We start from the raw sequence: 19250 nt of genomic DNA on the forward strand, positions 1-19250 counted from the left end.
TTAGTTTATTTGTTTGACTCCCCATCAGATTGTGAGAACTTTTGTTTTTAATCCTTAGATTTTAGCACTGCCTGACATGTTATTCCTGAAGTACATGTTTGATAAATGGATGTATGGTGGAGGAATGCATGTGATTTTTAAACATTTAAAATTAGGTAAGACTAGCGTTGGCTGGGCACGGTGACTCACGCCTGTAATCCCAGCACTATGGGAGACTGAGACGGGTGGATCACCTAAGGTCAAGAGTTTGAGACCAGCCTGGCCAACATGACGAAACCCTGTCTCTACTAAAAATACCAAAATTAACTGCGCTGGATATAATTCTGGTCACCAAAGTCTGGTTCCCCTCCCCCCACTTTTTTTTTAATTTTAAGAGACAGAGTCTTGCTTTGTTCCAGGCTGGAGTGCAATAGTGTGATCATAGCTCACTACCGCCTTGAACTTCCGGGCTCAAGGGATTCCTCCTGCCTCAGCCCCCCAAGTAGCTGGGACTGTAGGTACACACTACCACTCCCAGCTAATTTTAAGAAAAATTTTGTTTGTAAAGATGGGATCTTGACATCTTATCCAGGCTGGTCTTGAGTTCCTGGGCTCAGGTGATCCTCCCACTTTAGCTTCCCAAAGTGCAGGGATTGCAGGCGTGAGGCACCTTGCCCAGCCCACAGTTTGGTTTCTTAACAAAAGGACCATTGTTTAATTTGTCATGACTCTTTAAAATGAATCTTATTGTTTTAGTTGCTGTAGAACTTGTAAAGAAAACTGACTCTCAGCCAACCTCCGTAATGTTGCTTGATTTCATCCAGCATATCATGAAATCCTCCCCACTTATGTTTGTAAATGTGAATGGAAGCCATGAGGCCAAAGGCAGTTGTATTGGTAAGTGCTGTTATTCGTGCATTCACTTGCCATCTGTTTTATGAAATCCTCCTTTTACTGCTCTTGTGAAATATTACATGTACAGAATTACACTTTTTTGGGTCAGCTTCGCTATAAATTGAAGGAGCAAAATGGTAATGGTTATTTTTCCTTCACATATCCTTATTGTTTTCTTTTTAGTATTGTGTACTAGGTACTTAGAAATAATCAAATTTGTTTATTTGCCATTGAACACTTTGGCATAGTTTTCTGTTTTCTGTTTTTGGTAATCTCTTTCTTCTAGATCAGAGATTGGCAAGCTTTAGTCCACAGTGTGGCTGCCTGTTTTTGTGACCTAAGTTTTTGTGTTTTGTTTTGTTTCCCCTTTTTTTTTTTTTTTTTTTTTTAAATGGGACAGGGTCTCGCTATATTGCCCAGGCTGGTCTTGAACTGCTAGACTCAAGGGATCCTCCTGCCTCAGCTTCCTGCATACCTGGGATTATAGGTACATGCTACTGTGCCTGGCTTCATTTTTTTGTAAGCAAAGTTTTATTAGAACACAGCCATGCTCATTCTTTTACTTATTGTCTGTGACTACTACAGAGGCAACTTGGGCACTCAAGCCAAAAAATAATACTATCTGGTCCTTTAAAAAAAGTTTGCTGACTGCTCTTCTGTATATTGAAGCTTTTCTCTAGGCTTATTCCTTATTGCACCTACTACTTTTGTCCCTTCATTGGTGTCTTCATAAAGAGATGCAAAATAAACATTTTTTTTTTTTGTATAGTGGATAAAGTATGTAAAAATTTTTTACTCGAACTTTAACTCAACTTTGATAGCATGTCCTCCAAGAAGTTTTTTTCTGAGCACTACTTCTAACTGCTTAGAACTGGCTTAGTTACTCCTTTATTCTCTCTTAGTACTAAGTGTTCTGCATTTCATCTATCGTAGAGGCTATTAAACTGTATTCTAATCATTGGTTTGTCTATATTCTTTCCTACAGTAGTTTTTAAACTACAAATCATAACCCACTAGTGGGTTATGACATTAGGCAATTACCAGCATTTAAAACAAGATGAAATAAACTAGCAAATATCGGCTGGGCGTGGTGGCTCACGCCTGTAATCCCAACACTTTGGGGGTTCGAGACCAGCCTAGTCTACATGGCGAAACCCTGTCTCTACCAAAACCAAACCAAGCCAAAACAAAACAAAAACATTAGCTGAACGTGGTGGCACATGCCTGTGGTACCAGCTACTCGGAAGGCTGAGGCACACAAATTGCTTTAGCCTGGGAGGCAGAGATTGCAGTGAGCTAAGACTGTGCTGCTGTACTCCAGCCTGGGTGACAGAGTGAGAACCTGTCTCAAGAAAAAAAGAAGAAAATATTAGAGTACATTGTATGTAATAAGAATAAGTACTATTTCATGAACCTTTTATTTTAAATATTTAAATAAAATGCATGTATATGTACTGGGTCATGATATAAAATGTTATTTCTTTGTTGCAGTCAAAAAGCTCAAACTGTACTGTGCGATTCATGAGGACAGGACTATGACTGATTTATTCTTGTGACCTGAGACAGAGTCACCACTCAAATTTTAGTTGAAGGAATGACAATAGCTACCCTTTATTGAACATTTATTTTACTTTGGAACTGTGCTGTTTCATGTACATTGTCTTATTTGGTCCTCACAGTAACCCATAACATAGATAGCATTATTCTCCTTTCATACATGAAATTACAAAGATTCAGAGAAATGAAAAGTTTATACAATTAGTAAGTGGAAAGCTAGGGCCTTGTCTTTTTGACTCCAAAGTTGGTACAGGCATACCTCAGAAATATTGTGGGTTCAGTTCCAGACCACCACAATAAAGTGAATATTGCAATGAAGTAAGTCATGTGAATTTTTTGGTTTCCCAGTGCATATATGTTATGTTTACATTGTATATTAAGTGTGGAATAGCATTATGTCTAAAAAACAATTAAAAATACTTTATTGCTAAAAAATGCTAACGATTATATGATCCTTCAGCAAGTTGTAATATTTGTGCTGGTGGAGGGTCTTGCCTTGGTGTTGAGGGCCTTTCTCTGGATTAGGCTTTGGCTTAAGGGAATGTTGTGGCTGGTTTGATCTTCTTTTTTTCCTACTGGAAATTTCCTCACCTTTTAATGATTTGATCTTCTATTCAGACTATGAAAACTTTCTCCATACCAGCAATAAGGCTGCTTCACTTTCTCATCAATGGTGTGTTCAGTGGAGTAGCATTTTTAATTTCGTCCAAAAACTTTTTCTTGAACAGGTTGGTTGTTTGGTGAAAGAGGCCTAGCTTTCAACCTGTCTTGGCTTTCAACATGCCTTCCTCAGTAGGCTTAATCATTTCTAGCTTTTGATTTGAAGTGAGAGATGTGCGACTCTTTCATTTGAACACTTAGAGGCCATTATAAGGGTTATTAATTGACCTAATTTCAATACTGTGTCTCAGGGAATAGGGAGACACAAGGAGAGGGAGAGAGATGGGGAACTGCTGGTCGGTGGGGCAGTCAGAACACATACATTTATCTATTAAGTTTGCCACCTTATATTGATGTGGTTCATGACAGCTCCAAACAATTCCAATAGCAACATCAAACATCACTGATCACAGATCACCATAACAGATATGATAATAATGAAAATGTTTGAAATATTGTGAGAATTACCAAAATGGGATACAGAGACATGAAGTGACCACATGCTGTTGGAAAAATGGCACTGATATACTTGCTTGATGCAGAGTTACCACAACCTTCAATTTGTGACAAATGCAGCATCTGCAACATGCAACAAAACTGGGTAGGCCTGTGTTCTAAACTATTATGTTTCCACTGTGAAAGGAATGTTTTACACTCTTTTGTTAGTGAAGTTTATTCTTTAAAAGTCAATCGTCAAGGATTTAGCAAATGAATTAGCACTTCAGATATACTTGTTTATTTAATATCTTTTTTGTTTATTTCAAAGAATTCAGTAATTGGATCATAACAAGACTTCTGCGGATTGCAGCAACTCCCTCCTGTCATTTGTTACACAAGAAAATCTGTGAAGTCATCTGTTCATTATTATTTCTTTTTAAAAGCAAGAGTCCTGCTATTTTTGGGGTACTCACGAAAGAATTATTACAACTTTTTGAAGACTTGGTTTACCTCCATAGAAGAAATGTGATGGGTCATGCTGTGGAATGGCCAGTGGTCATTAGCCGATTTTTAAGTCAATTAGATGAACACATGGGATATTTACAATCAGCTCCTTTGCGGTTGATAAGTATGCAAAATTTAGAATTTATTGAAGTCACTTTATTAACGGTTCTTACTCGTATTATTGCAATTGTGTTTTTTAGAAGGCAAGAACTCTTACTTTGGCAGATAGGTTGTGTACTGCTAGAGTATGGTAGTCCAAAAATTAAATCACTAGCAATTAGCTTTTTAACTGAACTTTTTCAGCTTGGAGGACTACCAGCACAACCAGCTAGCACTTTTTTCAGCTCATTTTTGGAATTATTAAAACACCTTGTAGAAATGGATACTGACCAATTGAAACTCTATGAAGAGCCATTATCAAAGCTGATAAAGACACTATTTCCCTTTGAAGCAGAAGCTTATAGAAATATTGAACCTGTTTATTTAAATATGCTGCTGGAAAAACTCTGTGTCATGTTTGAAGATGGTGTGCTCATGCGGCTTAAGTCTGATTTGCTAAAAGCAGCTTTGTGCCATTTACTGCAGTATTTTCTTAAATTTGTGCCAGCTGGGTATGAATCTGCTTTACAAGTCAGGAAGGTCTATGTGACAAATATTTGTAAAGCTCTTTTGGATGTGCTTGGAATTCAGGTAGATGCAGAGGTAAGTAATTTTTCAGATTACTTCTTAAGTATGTATTTTGTTCATCATTTAATTGTATACATATGTGCAAAATGTAATAATAAGGAAATGGAATATCTTTAATAGTAATTTATATTTGGAACATAATGATTTTCATAGTGTAGTCTGGCTCACTATTATGGACTTTTACTTTGATTTCAGAAGGATTTGTTGTTTAAGTTGGTAATGAACTGCCAATGGAGTAGAATGTTTCTAAGTAGAATCTGTGATGTGTAAATGTATTTGTTGCATTATTAATTAAAAGGGGGCAGTTATCAACTTAATTGCAGAAGCTTTGATCACTCAAATAGATTTTGTGTCTGACAAGTTATAATCAATCACTTTTAGAAAACCTATGAATGATAATCATGCCAAATTATGTGCTTTTTTCTGTTTGGACTGTGGGAGTCAGGAAATACAATAAAATCATCAGAGATGCAGTAACTTGATTAAATATTTTAATTTATTAATCTTGCTGGATTTGTTACATGAAAAATGTTGGTAATTCCCTTACAACATTTTTTATAAGGGAATTAAAATTTATAGCATTTTGGCAAGAGGAAAAACAGGATGTAGAGAGAAGGATTTGTCTTAAACCTTCTGAGACTATAGAACCATAGTCTATATATAGACTTAAATAATATAGATCAATTTAGATGTTTGTTTTGCTTTATGAGACTCTAAAAGTAGTTTCACTAGAAAACATCTGACTAACATCTAATACATTCTTGCTACCTATGAATAATATAAATATATTTTCTAAGGAATATTTCTGGAAATTATTTTTTATTTTCTCAGTACTTGTTGGGCCCACTTTATGCAGCTTTGAAAATGGAAAGTATGGAAATCATTGAGGAGATTCAATGCCAAACTCAACAGGAAAACCTCAGCAGTAATAGTGATGGAATATCACCCAAAAGGCGTCGTCTCAGCTCATCTCTAAACCCTTCTAAAAGAGCACCAAAACAGACTGAGGAGTATGATGACCTTCATTCAGTTTGTATTTAGCCATTAAATAAAACTTTGTTCACTTTTGAAATTCAACTTATTAGTTAAGTGCTTTGATTTAAATACACAAAGAACATCTCTCTAAATGTAGCCAAGGGAGTGCTTAAAATATTTTAATAATTCTTGTAGACTGTCAGTAGTATAAAACATTTCATGGTTAAATATAGTTAGTTTGCATGTTTTTACATGCTTATCTAATTTAACTTTTTAATAGGTGAAAAATCTTTGAGACTGTGCATCTATTAGCAATTTTTAAAATGTTAACAATTTTTATAAAGTAGCTAAATAATTGCTATATTTCAGTTAGTTCTGAACATTGTTTTAATTGTTTTAAATCTTAATATGAATTTCAATAGTTGATATTACATAGTATGTTTTATTCTAAATATGTTTCATGTTTTAACCAAATTTATATTGCATAAGAATATCTTTCTACTGTATTCATAATTATAGAATTAAACATGTGAACATGAACCAAAAGAGCGTATTATGGAGTGCACTGAAACAGAAAGCTGAATCCCTTCAGATTTCCCTTGAATACAGTGGCCTAAAGAATCCTGTTATTGAGATGTTAGAAGGAATCGCTGTTGTCTTACAACTGACTGCTCTGTGTACTGTTCATTGTTCTCATCAAAACATGAACTGGTAAAACAAACTTCTTGTTTCTTGGGGTTGGGTTTCCTGTAATGGACTTGGATTTACTGTTTACTCATTATTCACTTGAATCATGTGACCTTAGAACACAAACTTTTCACTGAAGTAGTTAAGAAATTTATTTTCTATTGAGTCAAATGCTAGGCACAGTGCTAAGCACTGTATATATCTTAGTTAATATTTACAGTAGTCCTCTAAGGTAAATGCTGTTATGCCCACTTTAAAAATTAGAAATTGACACTCAGAGAAACTGAGGCTTTTTTTTATCTGAAGCCAAAACTGACTTTCTTGGGGACGCATGGTTAGAAAGTACCAGAACACATTTGTGTACAACTCAAAAACCCAGTGTTTGGCTTTTGGAGATAGGGTCTCGCTTTGTCTCCCAGGCTGGTGTACGGTGGCATGATCATGGCTCACTACAGCCTTGATCTCCGTACGGGGCTCAAGTGAGCCTCCAAAGTAGCTGGGACTATAGGCATATGCCGCCATACCCTAATTTAAAAAAAATTTTTTTGTAGAGATGGGTTTCCCTGTATTGTCCTGGCTGTTCTCAAACTCCTGGGCTCAAGTGATCCTCCCACGTCAGCCTCCCAAAGTAATTTTAGTTCCCAAATCCTAAGGGTGATTTAAGCTGACATAAATAGATTAAATTTAAAATAATGATTACTTGATTTGCATATTTAAATTGTTATAAATTTTGTACTCACAATTTCTTTTGGCTTTACTACAATTTTACGTTTGACTATAACAAAATTCGTCTTAATTCCAATGTCTTTAATAAAATGTACTTACTGCAGCCCTACTTTCAAGGACTGTCAACACAAATCCAAGAAGAAACCTTCTGTAGTGATAACTTGGATGTCATTGGATTTTTACACAAAAGTGCTTAAGAGCTGTAGAAGTTTGTTAGAAACTGTTCAGAAACCAGACCTGGAGGCAACCATTGATAAGGTGGTGAAAATTTATGATGCTTTGATTTATATGCAAGGTGAGTACAAATAAGCAATAGATCAGAATAACCTTTAAAGATAATCAGTATAGAAATACGCTTTCTTTTTGGCCTGAAGCCTAAGTGCATGGAATACCCAGAAGTTTGTTCTTGATTTCAGTTCTATTAAATTTGTCAATTTCTGAGTTGCCAGTTTATGTGCGTAATATTTTGATTCTTTAGTCAATAGAAATTATTTATAACTTTAAAGTTTTTTGATTTGGGAGTTTGAGGAATGCTGTGGTTCTTCTTTAAAAAAGGCATAGATACATGTTTTTATAAAGTCACATTTAATTTCTTTGGGTTCACAGACCTCAGACCATCATTTATGGATCTCTGTGTTAAGAATTTTCTTCTTATCGAATGATCATTATAACAGTATTTGGTATTTCAAATGTCTTTATTTTTGTTTAAAAGAGATATGATTAAGGAAAAGTTATAATTAATGACTTATTTTGTGCTTCTGTAGTAAACAGTTCATTTGAAGATCATATCCTGGAAGATTTATGTGGAATGCTCTCACTTCCATGGATTTATTCCCATTCTGATGATGGCTGTTTAAAGTTGACCACATTTGCCACTAATCTTCTAACATTAAGCCATAGGATTTCAGATAGCTATTGTAAGTGCTCACAAGAATATGTTTGTGTGTGGTTTGTTTTATTTATTTATTTATTTTTGAGACACAGTCTTACTCTGTCGTCCATGCTGGAGTGCAGTGGCGCAATCTTGGCTTTCTGCAAATTTTCCTACCTCAGCCTCCTGAGTAGCTGGGATTACAGGTGTGCACCACCACACCCAGATAATTTTTGTATTTTTAGTAGAGGTGGGGTTTCACCATGTTGGCCAGGCTGGTCTTGAACTCCTGACCTCAAGTGATCCACTTGCCTCAGCCTTCTAAAGTGCTAGGATTACAGGCGTGAGCCACCATGCCCGGCTTTGTGTGGTTTGTTTTAACTCACCTCTATATAGGACTTCTAAGACTTATTTAAATTTTTTTCAATAATTTAAAAGAGCAGTTATATTTTTAATAATTCAGAAAGGGGTTAGATATATAAAAAGTAACACATAAAATCCTGCCCCACATATCCCATTTCCTTTCTTTTTGTAAAACCTTTGCAATGTATCCTTACATGTCATTATCTTCATTTAATAAAATTAGGAAGTATTTGAGAAATATTTTAAAAAGAAGAACAATGTACCAAAAATTCTTATACCAACTTCTCAGTTTAAGAAATAAAAACATTAGGCCAGGCACGGTGGCTCACACCTGTAATCCCAGCACTTTGGGAGGCCAAGGCATGTGGATCACTTGAGGTCAGGAGCTTGAGCCCAGCCTGGCCAACATGGCAAAACCTCATCTCTTCTAAAAATACAAAAATTAGCCAGGCATGGTGGCTTGTGCCTGTAGTCCTAGCTACTACGGAGGCTGAGATGCAAGAATCTCTTGAATCCAGGAGGCAGAGGTTTCAGTGAGCCAAGATTGCGCCACTGCACTCCAGCCTGGGCAACAGAGTGAGACTCTGTATCAAAAAAAAGAAAAAAGAAATAAAAACATAGCCCTTTAAAGTCAGTTTCTCTTCACCCTTCCCTCTCTTCATGAAATTTTTTTAAAAAGGAAATAAAAATATTAGAGATATGATGGAAGCCCTTTGTTCCTCTATGATTTCATTCCCCCCATTTTTTTCCCCCAGAGATTACTACTGTTCTGAATTTGGTGTTGATTGTTCTGTTGAATGTTCTATTACTTTTACTATATATGTGTTTATTTGTAAATAATAAAAGAAATTGTTTTGCTTCTTACAGCTTACATTTTGTTGGTCAACATTATCTTTATGAGACTTATCCTTGGTGATATGGGTAACTCTAGTTTTTATTTAAACTTCTGAATAGTAGCCAAATGTATGGATAGACACTATCAGACCTCCTTTTGGTGGACAATCACGTTGTTTCCAACTTTTCACAATTACATGCAACATTTAAATGAATATTTTTATAAATGATTCTTTAGTCATTCTAAGGCCTTGCTGTTTGAAAAGTATGGTCCACAGACCGGTAGCATCGCCACCATTTAGGGACTTGTTAGAAATGGAGCATCTTTGATTCTGCTGAGAGAGCACATTTAAAAAAAAAATAAAATAAAATAAAGAAATGGAGAATCTTATGCTCCACCCAGACCTACTGAATCAGAATCTACATTTTAACAAGATAGGTGATTCATATCCATATTAAAGTTTGAGAAGCACTTTTCAACGTTTTTACCTACGTAAGAGTAGTATTGTTGGGTTATAGAGTTTGCACATCTTCACCTCTATTCTGCTGTATTGTTCTCCAAAGATATGCCAGTTTACACTCCTGTTAGCAGAGTATGGGTTCCACATCCTCACTGACACTTAGCTGACTTTAAAATTTTTGCTATCTAGAAAATAAAAAATGTCATGGAGTTATAAAACTTTTTTCTTTTTCTTATCTGGTAGGTATGATTTTCAATTTACATTTCCTTGATTATTTAGTAAGGTTGTGTATAGACCTTCTTCAGTGCACTTTATTTTCTGAAAAGGAGCTTTTAATTAAATTAGGTATTAAATGTATTTTAAATGTTACTTGACTTTTTTTATATATACACAAATGTTACTTACATATGTATATGTGTATACATAAAATTAACATTAGTAGAAATCATGTTTAACAGACTTAATTTTTTCAGCACCACAGGCACAGTCACGATGTGTGTTTCTTCTGACTCTGTTTCCAAGAAGAATATTCCTTGAATGGAGAACAGCAGTTTACAACTGGGCCCTGCAGAGCTCCCATGAAGTAATCCGGGCTAGTTGTGTTAGTGGATTTTTTATCTTATTGCAGCAGCAGAATTCTTGTAACAGAGTTCCCAAGATTCTAATGTATGTACTAAGATTTTAATTTTAATATATCACTCTATTGGAAAGATCATAATTCTCTGGCTATATATGCAGGGTTATGTTTATTGTTGAATATGTAAAGCAAATGTTGCTTTTAGTTTTAGAATTTAACATTTTGTCCTTCTAGACTTTGTTTTACCAGTACTTTTGTCCCAAATTAAGCAAGACTATTTAGACCACAAAATTAGGCAAGAAAGTTTAGTACTTTTTCTTTTTTTTTCCCCAGAGATAAAGTCAAAGATGATTCTGACATTATCAAGAAAGAATTTGCTTCTATACTTGGTCAACTTGTCTGTACTCTTCATGGCATGTTTTATCTGACAAGCTCTTTAACAGAACCTTTCTCTGAACATGAACATGTGGACCTCTTCTGTAGGAACTTGAAAGCCACTTCTCAACATGAATGTTCATCTTCTCAACTAAAAGCGTCTGTTTGCAAGCCATTCCTTTTCCTACTGAAAAAGAAAACACCTAGTGCAGTAAAACTTGGTGAGTGATTATGACTTATTTAATATTTTAAAACCTATTTAAACTCTGCTTTTCAAATCAGTAAAAGAATTAGGCTGAAGCCTTGAAAAATTACAGAAAGTTACTTGCTTTATAGATTCAGCGCTCAGTATTGATTAGTTATAAATGAGATAACTGGTATTAGATCGCATCACAGAACCTATAGGAGAGGTGATTTTGGGATTTCTTCGAATACTTTTGTGATTTGACAGCCTAAATGGGGCATACCTATGGTCGTTTCAATATTGTAAGATTCAATATTCTATATCTTCTTTAGTGATACCAGAGACCTTCTTAATGTGTCCCCTGTTGGACACATTGGACTTTGAGAACTTCAAATAGATTACTTTGCCCAGCTGAGGACTATAGAGTGTATCTTCTTGGCCACTTTCCAGTGGTAATGGAGTATAAGTTTTTACGAAGCATGAGATTTATACAAATACTTAGAAGATCCATTTGTTTAGGTAGTAAGTTGAAACTTGTTCTCAAGTTTTCAAAGCAATGGAAAGTACTCCCTAAATCTTGTAATGTAAGGTTAACAATAAAGCTAAGATCCCCCTTAGAAATGTGCTTTTCTTTTCTTTTCTTTTCTTTTTTTCCTTTTTCTGAGACGGAGTTTTACTCTTGTTGCCCAGGCTGGAGTACAATGGCGCGATCTTGGCTCACTGCAACCTCCACCTCCTGGGTTCAGGCAATTCTCTTGCCTCAGTCTCCGGAGTAGCTGGGATTACAGGCGCGTACCACCATGCCGGGCAAATTTTGCATTTTTAGTAGAGATGGGGTTTCACCATGTTGGTCAGGCTGGTCTCCAACTCCTTACCTCAGGTGATCCACCTGCCCTGGCCTCCCAAAGTACTGGGATTACAGGCATGAGCCACCATGCCTGGCCTTTCTATCTTTTTTTTTTTTTTAAGAGACAGGGTCTTGCTCTGTCACCCAGGCTGGAGTGCAGTGGCATGGTCACGGCTCACTGCAGCCTGCAGCCTTGACCTCCCAGGCTCAAGTGATCCTCCCACCTCAGCCTCTTGAGTAGCTGGGAGCATAGTATGTGCCACTACACCCAGCTGATTTTAAAATTTTTTGTAGAGAGGGATCTCACTTTGTTGCCCAGGCTAGTCTTGAACTCCTAGATTCAAGTGATCCTCCCACCTTGGCCTCCCAAAGTGTTGGGATTACAGGTATGAGCCATCACTCCTGGCCTGCAATGTGTTTTTAAGCCTATCTTGGTAACATATAATGGTCTACAAAATCTGAAAGAGACTTGTTATTTTGTAACAATTCTGGAAATTATTTTAGATTTAAATTATTTACAGGCTAAGTGCAGTGGTTCGCTCCTTTAACCCCAGTACTTCGGGAGAGCCAAAACAGGTGGATTGCCTGAGCTCAGGTGTTCGAGACCAGTCTGGGCAACATGATGAAGCCCTATCTCTACAAAAAATACAAAAATTAGCCAGGCGTGGTGGTGCATACCTGTGGTCCCAGCTACTTGGGAGGCTGAAGTGGGAGGATCCCTTGAACCAGGGAGGTCAGGGCTGCATGCTGCAGTGAGCTGTGATCGTGCCACTGTACTCTAGCCTGGGTGACAGAGCAAGACCCTCTCTCCTATGTGACATTTATTAAATATAAAGTAAATTTTGATTTCTAAGTATCCATTTTAATTTCCTAAGATTTTGTGTGCTATGCATACTTAAATATGAAACATTAACGTTATAAGATAACTTAGGATTCTTTGTGGCATATTATTTGTTGGCAATATTTTTACAGTACAACCTTGACATTTAATGTTAAATTAGGTATTGTATACTCTTGTCCTTCAGCTTTCATAGATAATCTGCATCATCTTTGTAAGCATCTTGATTTTAGAGAAGATGAAACAGATGTAAAAGCAGTTCTTGGAACTTTATTAAATTTAATGGAAGATCCAGACAAAGATGTTAGAGTGGCTTTTAGTGGAAATATCAAGCATATATTGGAATCCTTGGACTCTGAAGATGGATTTATAAAGGAGGTTGATAATTTTTGTTCTTAACAGTTAGATTACATCAGCCTAGCTCTAAAAATTTCTTTAACCAGTTAATTTTGTTGTTCTAGCTTTTTGTCTTAAGAATGAAGGAAGCATATACACATGCCCAAATATCAAGAAATTATGAGCTGAAGGATACCTTGATTCTTACAACAGGGGATATTGGAAGGTATACTTGGCAGCATTTGTATTCTTCCTTATTTATTTTGGCCATTCTCGTTTTTTATTTGCTTGCTGTTAAAAATGGTGATATGATATTTGTGAAATTATAGACAAAATGTGAGTCAACATGAATGTTTTCTTAGATTTCCATTTGTTTCTGGGATATTGGAGATACGTGTGTGTGTGTGTGTGTGTGTGTGTGTGTATTCATATGTATGTTGTTTTTAATTTTAGGGCCGCAAAAGGAGATTTGGTACCTTTTGCACTCTTGCACTTATTGCATTGTTTGTTATCCAAGTCAGCATCTGTCTCTGGAGCAGCATACACAGAAATTAGAGCTCTGGTTGCAGCTAAAAGTGTTAAACTGCAAAATTTTTTCAGCCAGTATAAGAAACCCATTTGTCAGGTAAGAGTGAGCATTTGTCTTGATTATAGGCAACAGTGGTACTTTTTAAGAGTTACAAAAAAGAAGAATATTTATACATGTTTTGTTTTGCTTGCTTTTCTTTTTTCTTCACTTTTTTAAGTTCAGGGGTATATTACGTGTGTACAGGTTTGCTACATAGGTAAACATGTGCCATGGAGGTTTGCTGCACAGGTCATCTCATCACCTAGGTATAAGCCCAGCATCCATTAGCTATTATTTGTGATACTCTCCCTTCCTCCACCCCCCTGACAGGCCCCAGTGTGTGTTGTTCCCTCAATGTGTCCATGTGTTCTCATCATTCAGCTCCTACTTATAAGTGAGAACGTGTGGTGTTTGGTTTTCTGTTCCTGTGTTAGTTTGCTGAGGATAATAGCTTCCAATTCCATTAATGTCCCTGCAAAGGACATGATCTTGTTCCTTTTTGTGGCTGTATAGTATTCCATGGTATATATGTACCACATTTTCTTTATCCAGTCTATCATTGATGGACATTTAGGTTAACTCCATGATTTTGCTTTTTTTTTTTTTTTTTTGAGATGGAATTTTGCTCTGTTGTCCAGGCTGCAGTGCAATGATGCAATCTCAGTTCAATGCAACCTTCACCTCCCAGGTTCAAGGGATTCTCCTGCCTCAGCCTCCCTAGTAACTGGTATTATAGGTGCCTGCCACCACGCCTGGCTAATTGTTGTATTTTTAGTAGAGATGAGGTGTCACCATGTTGGCCAGGTTGGTCTCGAACTCCTAACCTCAAGCGATCCACCTGTCTCAGCCTCCCAAAATGCTGGGATTACAGGCATGAGCCAACGCACCTGGCCAACTTTACTATTGTAAATGGTGCTGCAGTGAACCTACATGTGCATGTATCTTTATTACAGAATGATTTATGTTCCTTTGGATATATACCCAGTGGCGGGATTGCTGGGTCAAATGGTATTTCTGCCTCTGGGTCTTTGAGGAATTGCCACACTGTCTTCCACAATGGTTTAACTAATTTACACTCCCGCCGACTGTATAAAAGCATTCCTTCTTCTCCGAAACCTTGCCAGTGTCTGTTTTTTGACTTTTTAATAATAGCCATACTGACTGGCGTGAGATGGTATCTCATTGTAGTTTTGACCAGTGATGTTGAGCTTTTTTTCATGTTTGTTGGCTGGCTGCATGTATGTCTTCTTTGGAGAAGAGTCTGTTTATGTCCTTTGCCTACTTTTTAATGGGGTTGTTTTTTTCATGTACATTTGTTTAAGTTCTTTGTAGAGTCTGTATATTAGACCTCTGTCAGATGAATAGATTGCAGAAATTTTCTCCCATTCTGTAAGTTGTCTGTCCACTCTGATGATAGTTTATTTTACTGTGCAGAAGCTCTTGAGTTTAAATAGATCCTGTTTGTCAATTTTTGCTTTTATTGAAACTGCTTTTGGCATTTTTGTGATGGAATCTTTGTCTGTGCCTATATCCTGAGGTATTGCCTAGATTTTCTTGTAGGATTTTTATAGTTTTGAGTTTCACATTTAAGTCTTTAATCCATCTTGAGTTAATTTTTGTATATGGTATGAGGAAGCGGTCCAGTTTCAATTTTCTGCATATGGCTAGTCAGTTCTCCAAACCATTTATTAAATAGAGAATCCTTTCCCCGTTGCTTGTTTTCATCAGGTTAATCAAAGATTGGATGGTTGTAGATGTGTCATCGAATTTCTGAGTTATCTAATCTGTTCCATTTGCTTTTTAAAAGTTTTATTTTATTTTTTGTTTTAAATATTTCTTAGAGACCAAGTTTTACTCTGTTGTCTAGGCAACATACAGTGATCATGGAGTGGCGTGATCATAACTCATTGAAGCCTCTAACTCCTGGGCTTAGAGATCTTCCCACTTTAGCCTCCTGAGTAGCTGGGTCTACAGGTGTGCACCACCACACCTAGCTATTTATTTATTTATTTATTTATTTATTTTTAGAGATGGGGTTTTAGAGAGAGCAGCTGTATTTTGTCTACAGCTGTGCACCACCACACCTAGCTATTTATTTATTTATTTATTTATTTATTTATTTTTAGAGATGGGGTTTTAGAGACAGCAGCTGTATTTTGCCCAGGCTGCTCTTTAACTCCTGGCCTCAAATGATCCTCCCACCTCTGCCTCTGCAAGTGCTGGGATTACTGTCATGAGCCACTGTGCCTGGTTTTAAAAAGAAAGCATTGTGCTTGCTTTAAAAAATTATTGTTAAGACTGGACGTGGTGACTCATTTCCTGAATTCTCAGCACTATGGGAGGCCAAGGTGGGCGAATCACCTGAGGTCAGGAGTTTGAGACTAGCCTGGCTAGCATGGTGAAACCCCATCTCTACTAAAAATACAAAAATTAACCAGGCATGGGGATGAGCACCTGTAATCCCAGCTACTCAGGAGGCTGAGGCAGAAGAATCGCCTGAACCCAGGAGGTGGCCGTTACAGTGAGCCGAGATCGCACCACTGTGCTCCAGCCTGGGTGACAGAGCGAGACTCTGTCTAAAAGAAAAAAAATAATAATAATTGTTAAAAAGGATGTATTTAGTTTATTTAATAGAACTGAAATCTTGCCATTTTTATATTTTAGGATATTGGTCTGAAGATACAGGTTATAAATGGGGGAGGAAGAAAATCATCTTATAATGATGTATACCCTTTTAGTGATAGTAAACTCTTTTATGCCTTGATACTATGTTATATGACACTTTGTTTTAAATATATTCAATTAATGGCTGAAAAGTTAGGTTATGCTAAAATACTGAATTTATTTGTGGTATAATCCTTAGCATGATATTCAAGTTTTTTAACTAGGCCTGATTATGTCATCTGTAAAAGGCAGGTTGTGACCTACTCTGCCTCATTAAGGTTGTTATAAAAATTGAATGAACCAATTCAGATAATGTAGAATACGATTTGATACTGCCCTCTATGGTAGCTTAAAAAGTATTAGTTAAAATTCCTTCTTTGTGTGAAAACTAACAATAAAATGGTTTTTGCTCTAGTTTTTGGTAGAATCCCTTCACTCTAGTCAGATGACAGCACTTCCGAGTACTCCATGCCAGAATGCTGACATGCGAAAACAAGATGTGGCTCACCAAAGAGAAATGGCTTTAAATACCTTGTCTGAAATTGCCAACGTTTTCGACTTTCCTGATCTTAATCGTTTTCTTACTGTAAGTTGCAACATATAGTTCACTTGAGATTTGCAATTCAGTATTTTGTTCATGCCGTTCTAGATTTTGACTTTGATACTAGATTATTGCTTACGCTGTAAAACTTAAGTTTAAATGGATTTGAGTCATTGTTCTTTATAGTTAGCTGTCCTGAAAAGTTAATACTAATTGAATAATGCTAATCAATTCAGTTAGCTATTTGAGCCCTTATGTCTTTGGTGCTATGATTTTTTCCATTGGTAATTTGAAGTCTAATATGATCATTTCTACTCATAAGGCGTTGGAATAATAAAGTATAAAATTGTAGTGGTATAAATGATCTACTATGACATATTTTATAGTATGGAGTGGTTTAGGAAGCCTTTGAAAAGTCATTGGGTTCAGAAAAAAAATGTTCTACCACTTCAGTTTAGAAAAAAAAAAAAGAAATTGGTGCTGAGGTTTACAAATGATAAAATAGATTATCTTTTAACCTTTTCACAAAGGCAAAGTTTATTGTTACTCTTAATTAATAAATTATAATAGCAATTCATGCAGAATATTTCCCTACAGCATTACTATAGTTTAGCAAACATAAATTGCTTATAAATTGGTCAAATACTGGAAGGAAATATGTTAGTATGTGGGGAGGACCACAAAGACATTCATACATTTTCATTCACTCACTCTACTCTGGGAATCGAAAAGCAAAGATATTTATTATAACATTATCCAAGTAGCAAAAGAAAACAAAAGCAAAACTCTGAGTAGAAACTAAATGTCTTATTTTTAGGTAGGTGGATATTATGTAGCCATTAACATCATAAATTATTATAACATTGAGGAAACTACCTTATAATATTACAACAATCTTATAATGTTAATATTAAGTTGAAAGGTAAAGTAGAAGTACCATGTAAGTGTCTCTGAGAGCAGAACTTGGGTTTTGTTCACTATCACATCTCCAGTGCTTAGGATACTAACTGACATGTGTGCTTAGGATAGTAACTGACATGTAATAAGTACATGTAGAATGAATAAATGCAAGTCCATTTCTCTTATCTTTGGATTTTGTATATATTTTATTAAAAACGTCTTAAAGGAATAGACAAAAATGAATTGTTGCAGTATTGGGATGGTGTGTGTGTTAAAAGATTTTTTTATATATGTTACAACATCAACTCTTAAATTTAAAAAATGTCTTTAAAAATTGCATTTATGGTTACTCTTGCTTATTTAAATACAAGTTCAAGTAATACATTAGACTTGTAATTTCTACCTCAGAGCATGAGTATATTTTAACACATACTCCTGAAAAATTATTTTTTTACTTTTCCATTTGCTTATTTATTGTCTGTTTCTCTACCTTTTTACAATGTAAGATCTGTGCCATCAGGTACCTTGCCTATTTTGTTTACTGCTATGTGCAGTGCCTGAATCATAGTAAATTGCCCAGTAAATATCATTTGAGTGAATAAATGGTAAATCTGAATTCAAATACAAGTCCTACATGGACTCCAAATATGTGTGGCATTTAAAAATATTTTTGCACGTAGCTTATGTGAATATTTTTTTCAGCCAGACAAATGTACTTTTTGGTAATTGTTGCATTCTTTTTCAGAGGACATTACAAGTTCTACTACCCGATCTTGCTGCCAAAGCAAGCCCTGCAGCTTCTGCTCTCATTCGAACTTTAGGAAAACAATTAAATGTCAATCGTAGAGAGATTTTAATAAACAACTTCAAATATATTTTTTCTCATTTGGTCTGTTCTTGTTCCAAAGATGAATTAGAACGTGCCCTTCATTATCTGAAGGTAATTGAATATTTCTATATATTTTACTTTTTTATATAAATTAGCATTATAGGAAAGATGTAACATTCTTCTAGGAAGGAGGGTGAGTAAATTATAGCCTGTCCCAGAAGAATGTAAGTTTAAGTGTTGTTAAATAATCTTTGTCCTGAGACTATATTAAATAGAATTCTCCTTTTGTTTTCTTTGATCATTTCACCGTAATGGGATACGATAGACATCCTTTTATAGGAGAGGTTCTCAGCCTATTTCATTATAGTACTTTTCAGTTGATTGGAGTTATAAGTTGACTGATGATACACACTTAATTATGTACATAGGAAGAGGCAATCACCTTCAAATGCAGTATAATGTCTGTGTTTAGTTTAGTTACTTGGTGTTCTGATTACAATTTGGTCCAGTTTTTTGGTAGGTTTTACGTTTAAAATTATAACCTGTGCTGCTTTTTTTGGTGTCATAGTAACAAAATATCTCTCAGGAATATGAAACTACATGGGAACAGGAAAACTATGAGAAATATGCATATAACGTTACTGTTTTCTCTGATGTTAATTTACTTCATTTGTTTCATAGTATATGCCAACAGCACATCTCTTTTCACATGAGAGTTAGTGAATATCAAATATATTTATTCATCTTGAGAAAGTATAATACAACTGTATATTGCAGAGATAGAATGATAATATTAAGTGTTTATGGAGTATTTACTACATGTCAGAAATTGAGCTAAACAATTGATATGGATCATTTCATGTAATCCTCACAATTACCCAATGAGATAAAGGTCCTATTCATATTTTATTTATTTATTTTGTGATGGAGTTTTGCTCTGTTGCCCAGGCTAGAG

General features: G+C 35.6%; 1 protein-coding gene across 2 annotated transcripts in view; it reads left to right on the forward strand.

Moving 5' to 3' along the window:
* ATR (ATR serine/threonine kinase) overlaps positions 1-19250 on the forward strand; it is a 123287-nt gene that overhangs the window by 10919 nt on the left and 93118 nt on the right. Inside the window, exons 3-15 of one of the 2 annotated variants that reach the window (XM_025377065.1) lie at positions 736-876; positions 3857-4734; positions 5551-5729; positions 6214-6405; positions 7212-7402; positions 7872-8024; positions 10110-10302; positions 10547-10809; positions 12645-12835; positions 12919-13019; positions 13247-13418; positions 16441-16611; positions 18212-18406. In XM_025377065.1, coding sequence (XP_025232850.1) covers positions 736-876; positions 3857-4734; positions 5551-5729; positions 6214-6405; positions 7212-7402; positions 7872-8024; positions 10110-10302; positions 10547-10809; positions 12645-12835; positions 12919-13019; positions 13247-13418; positions 16441-16611; positions 18212-18406 — 3020 coding nt within the window. The remainder of the gene's footprint in view (positions 1-735; positions 877-3856; positions 4735-5550; positions 5730-6213; positions 6406-7211; positions 7403-7871; positions 8025-10109; positions 10303-10546; positions 10810-12644; positions 12836-12918; positions 13020-13246; positions 13419-16440; positions 16612-18211; positions 18407-19250) is intronic. The other variant, XM_025377066.1, reaches the window with a different exon arrangement.

This window comes from Theropithecus gelada, chromosome 2, assembly GCF_003255815.1.
Source record: "Theropithecus gelada isolate Dixy chromosome 2, Tgel_1.0, whole genome shotgun sequence".
Taxonomy (NCBI): Eukaryota; Metazoa; Chordata; class Mammalia; order Primates; family Cercopithecidae; genus Theropithecus; species Theropithecus gelada.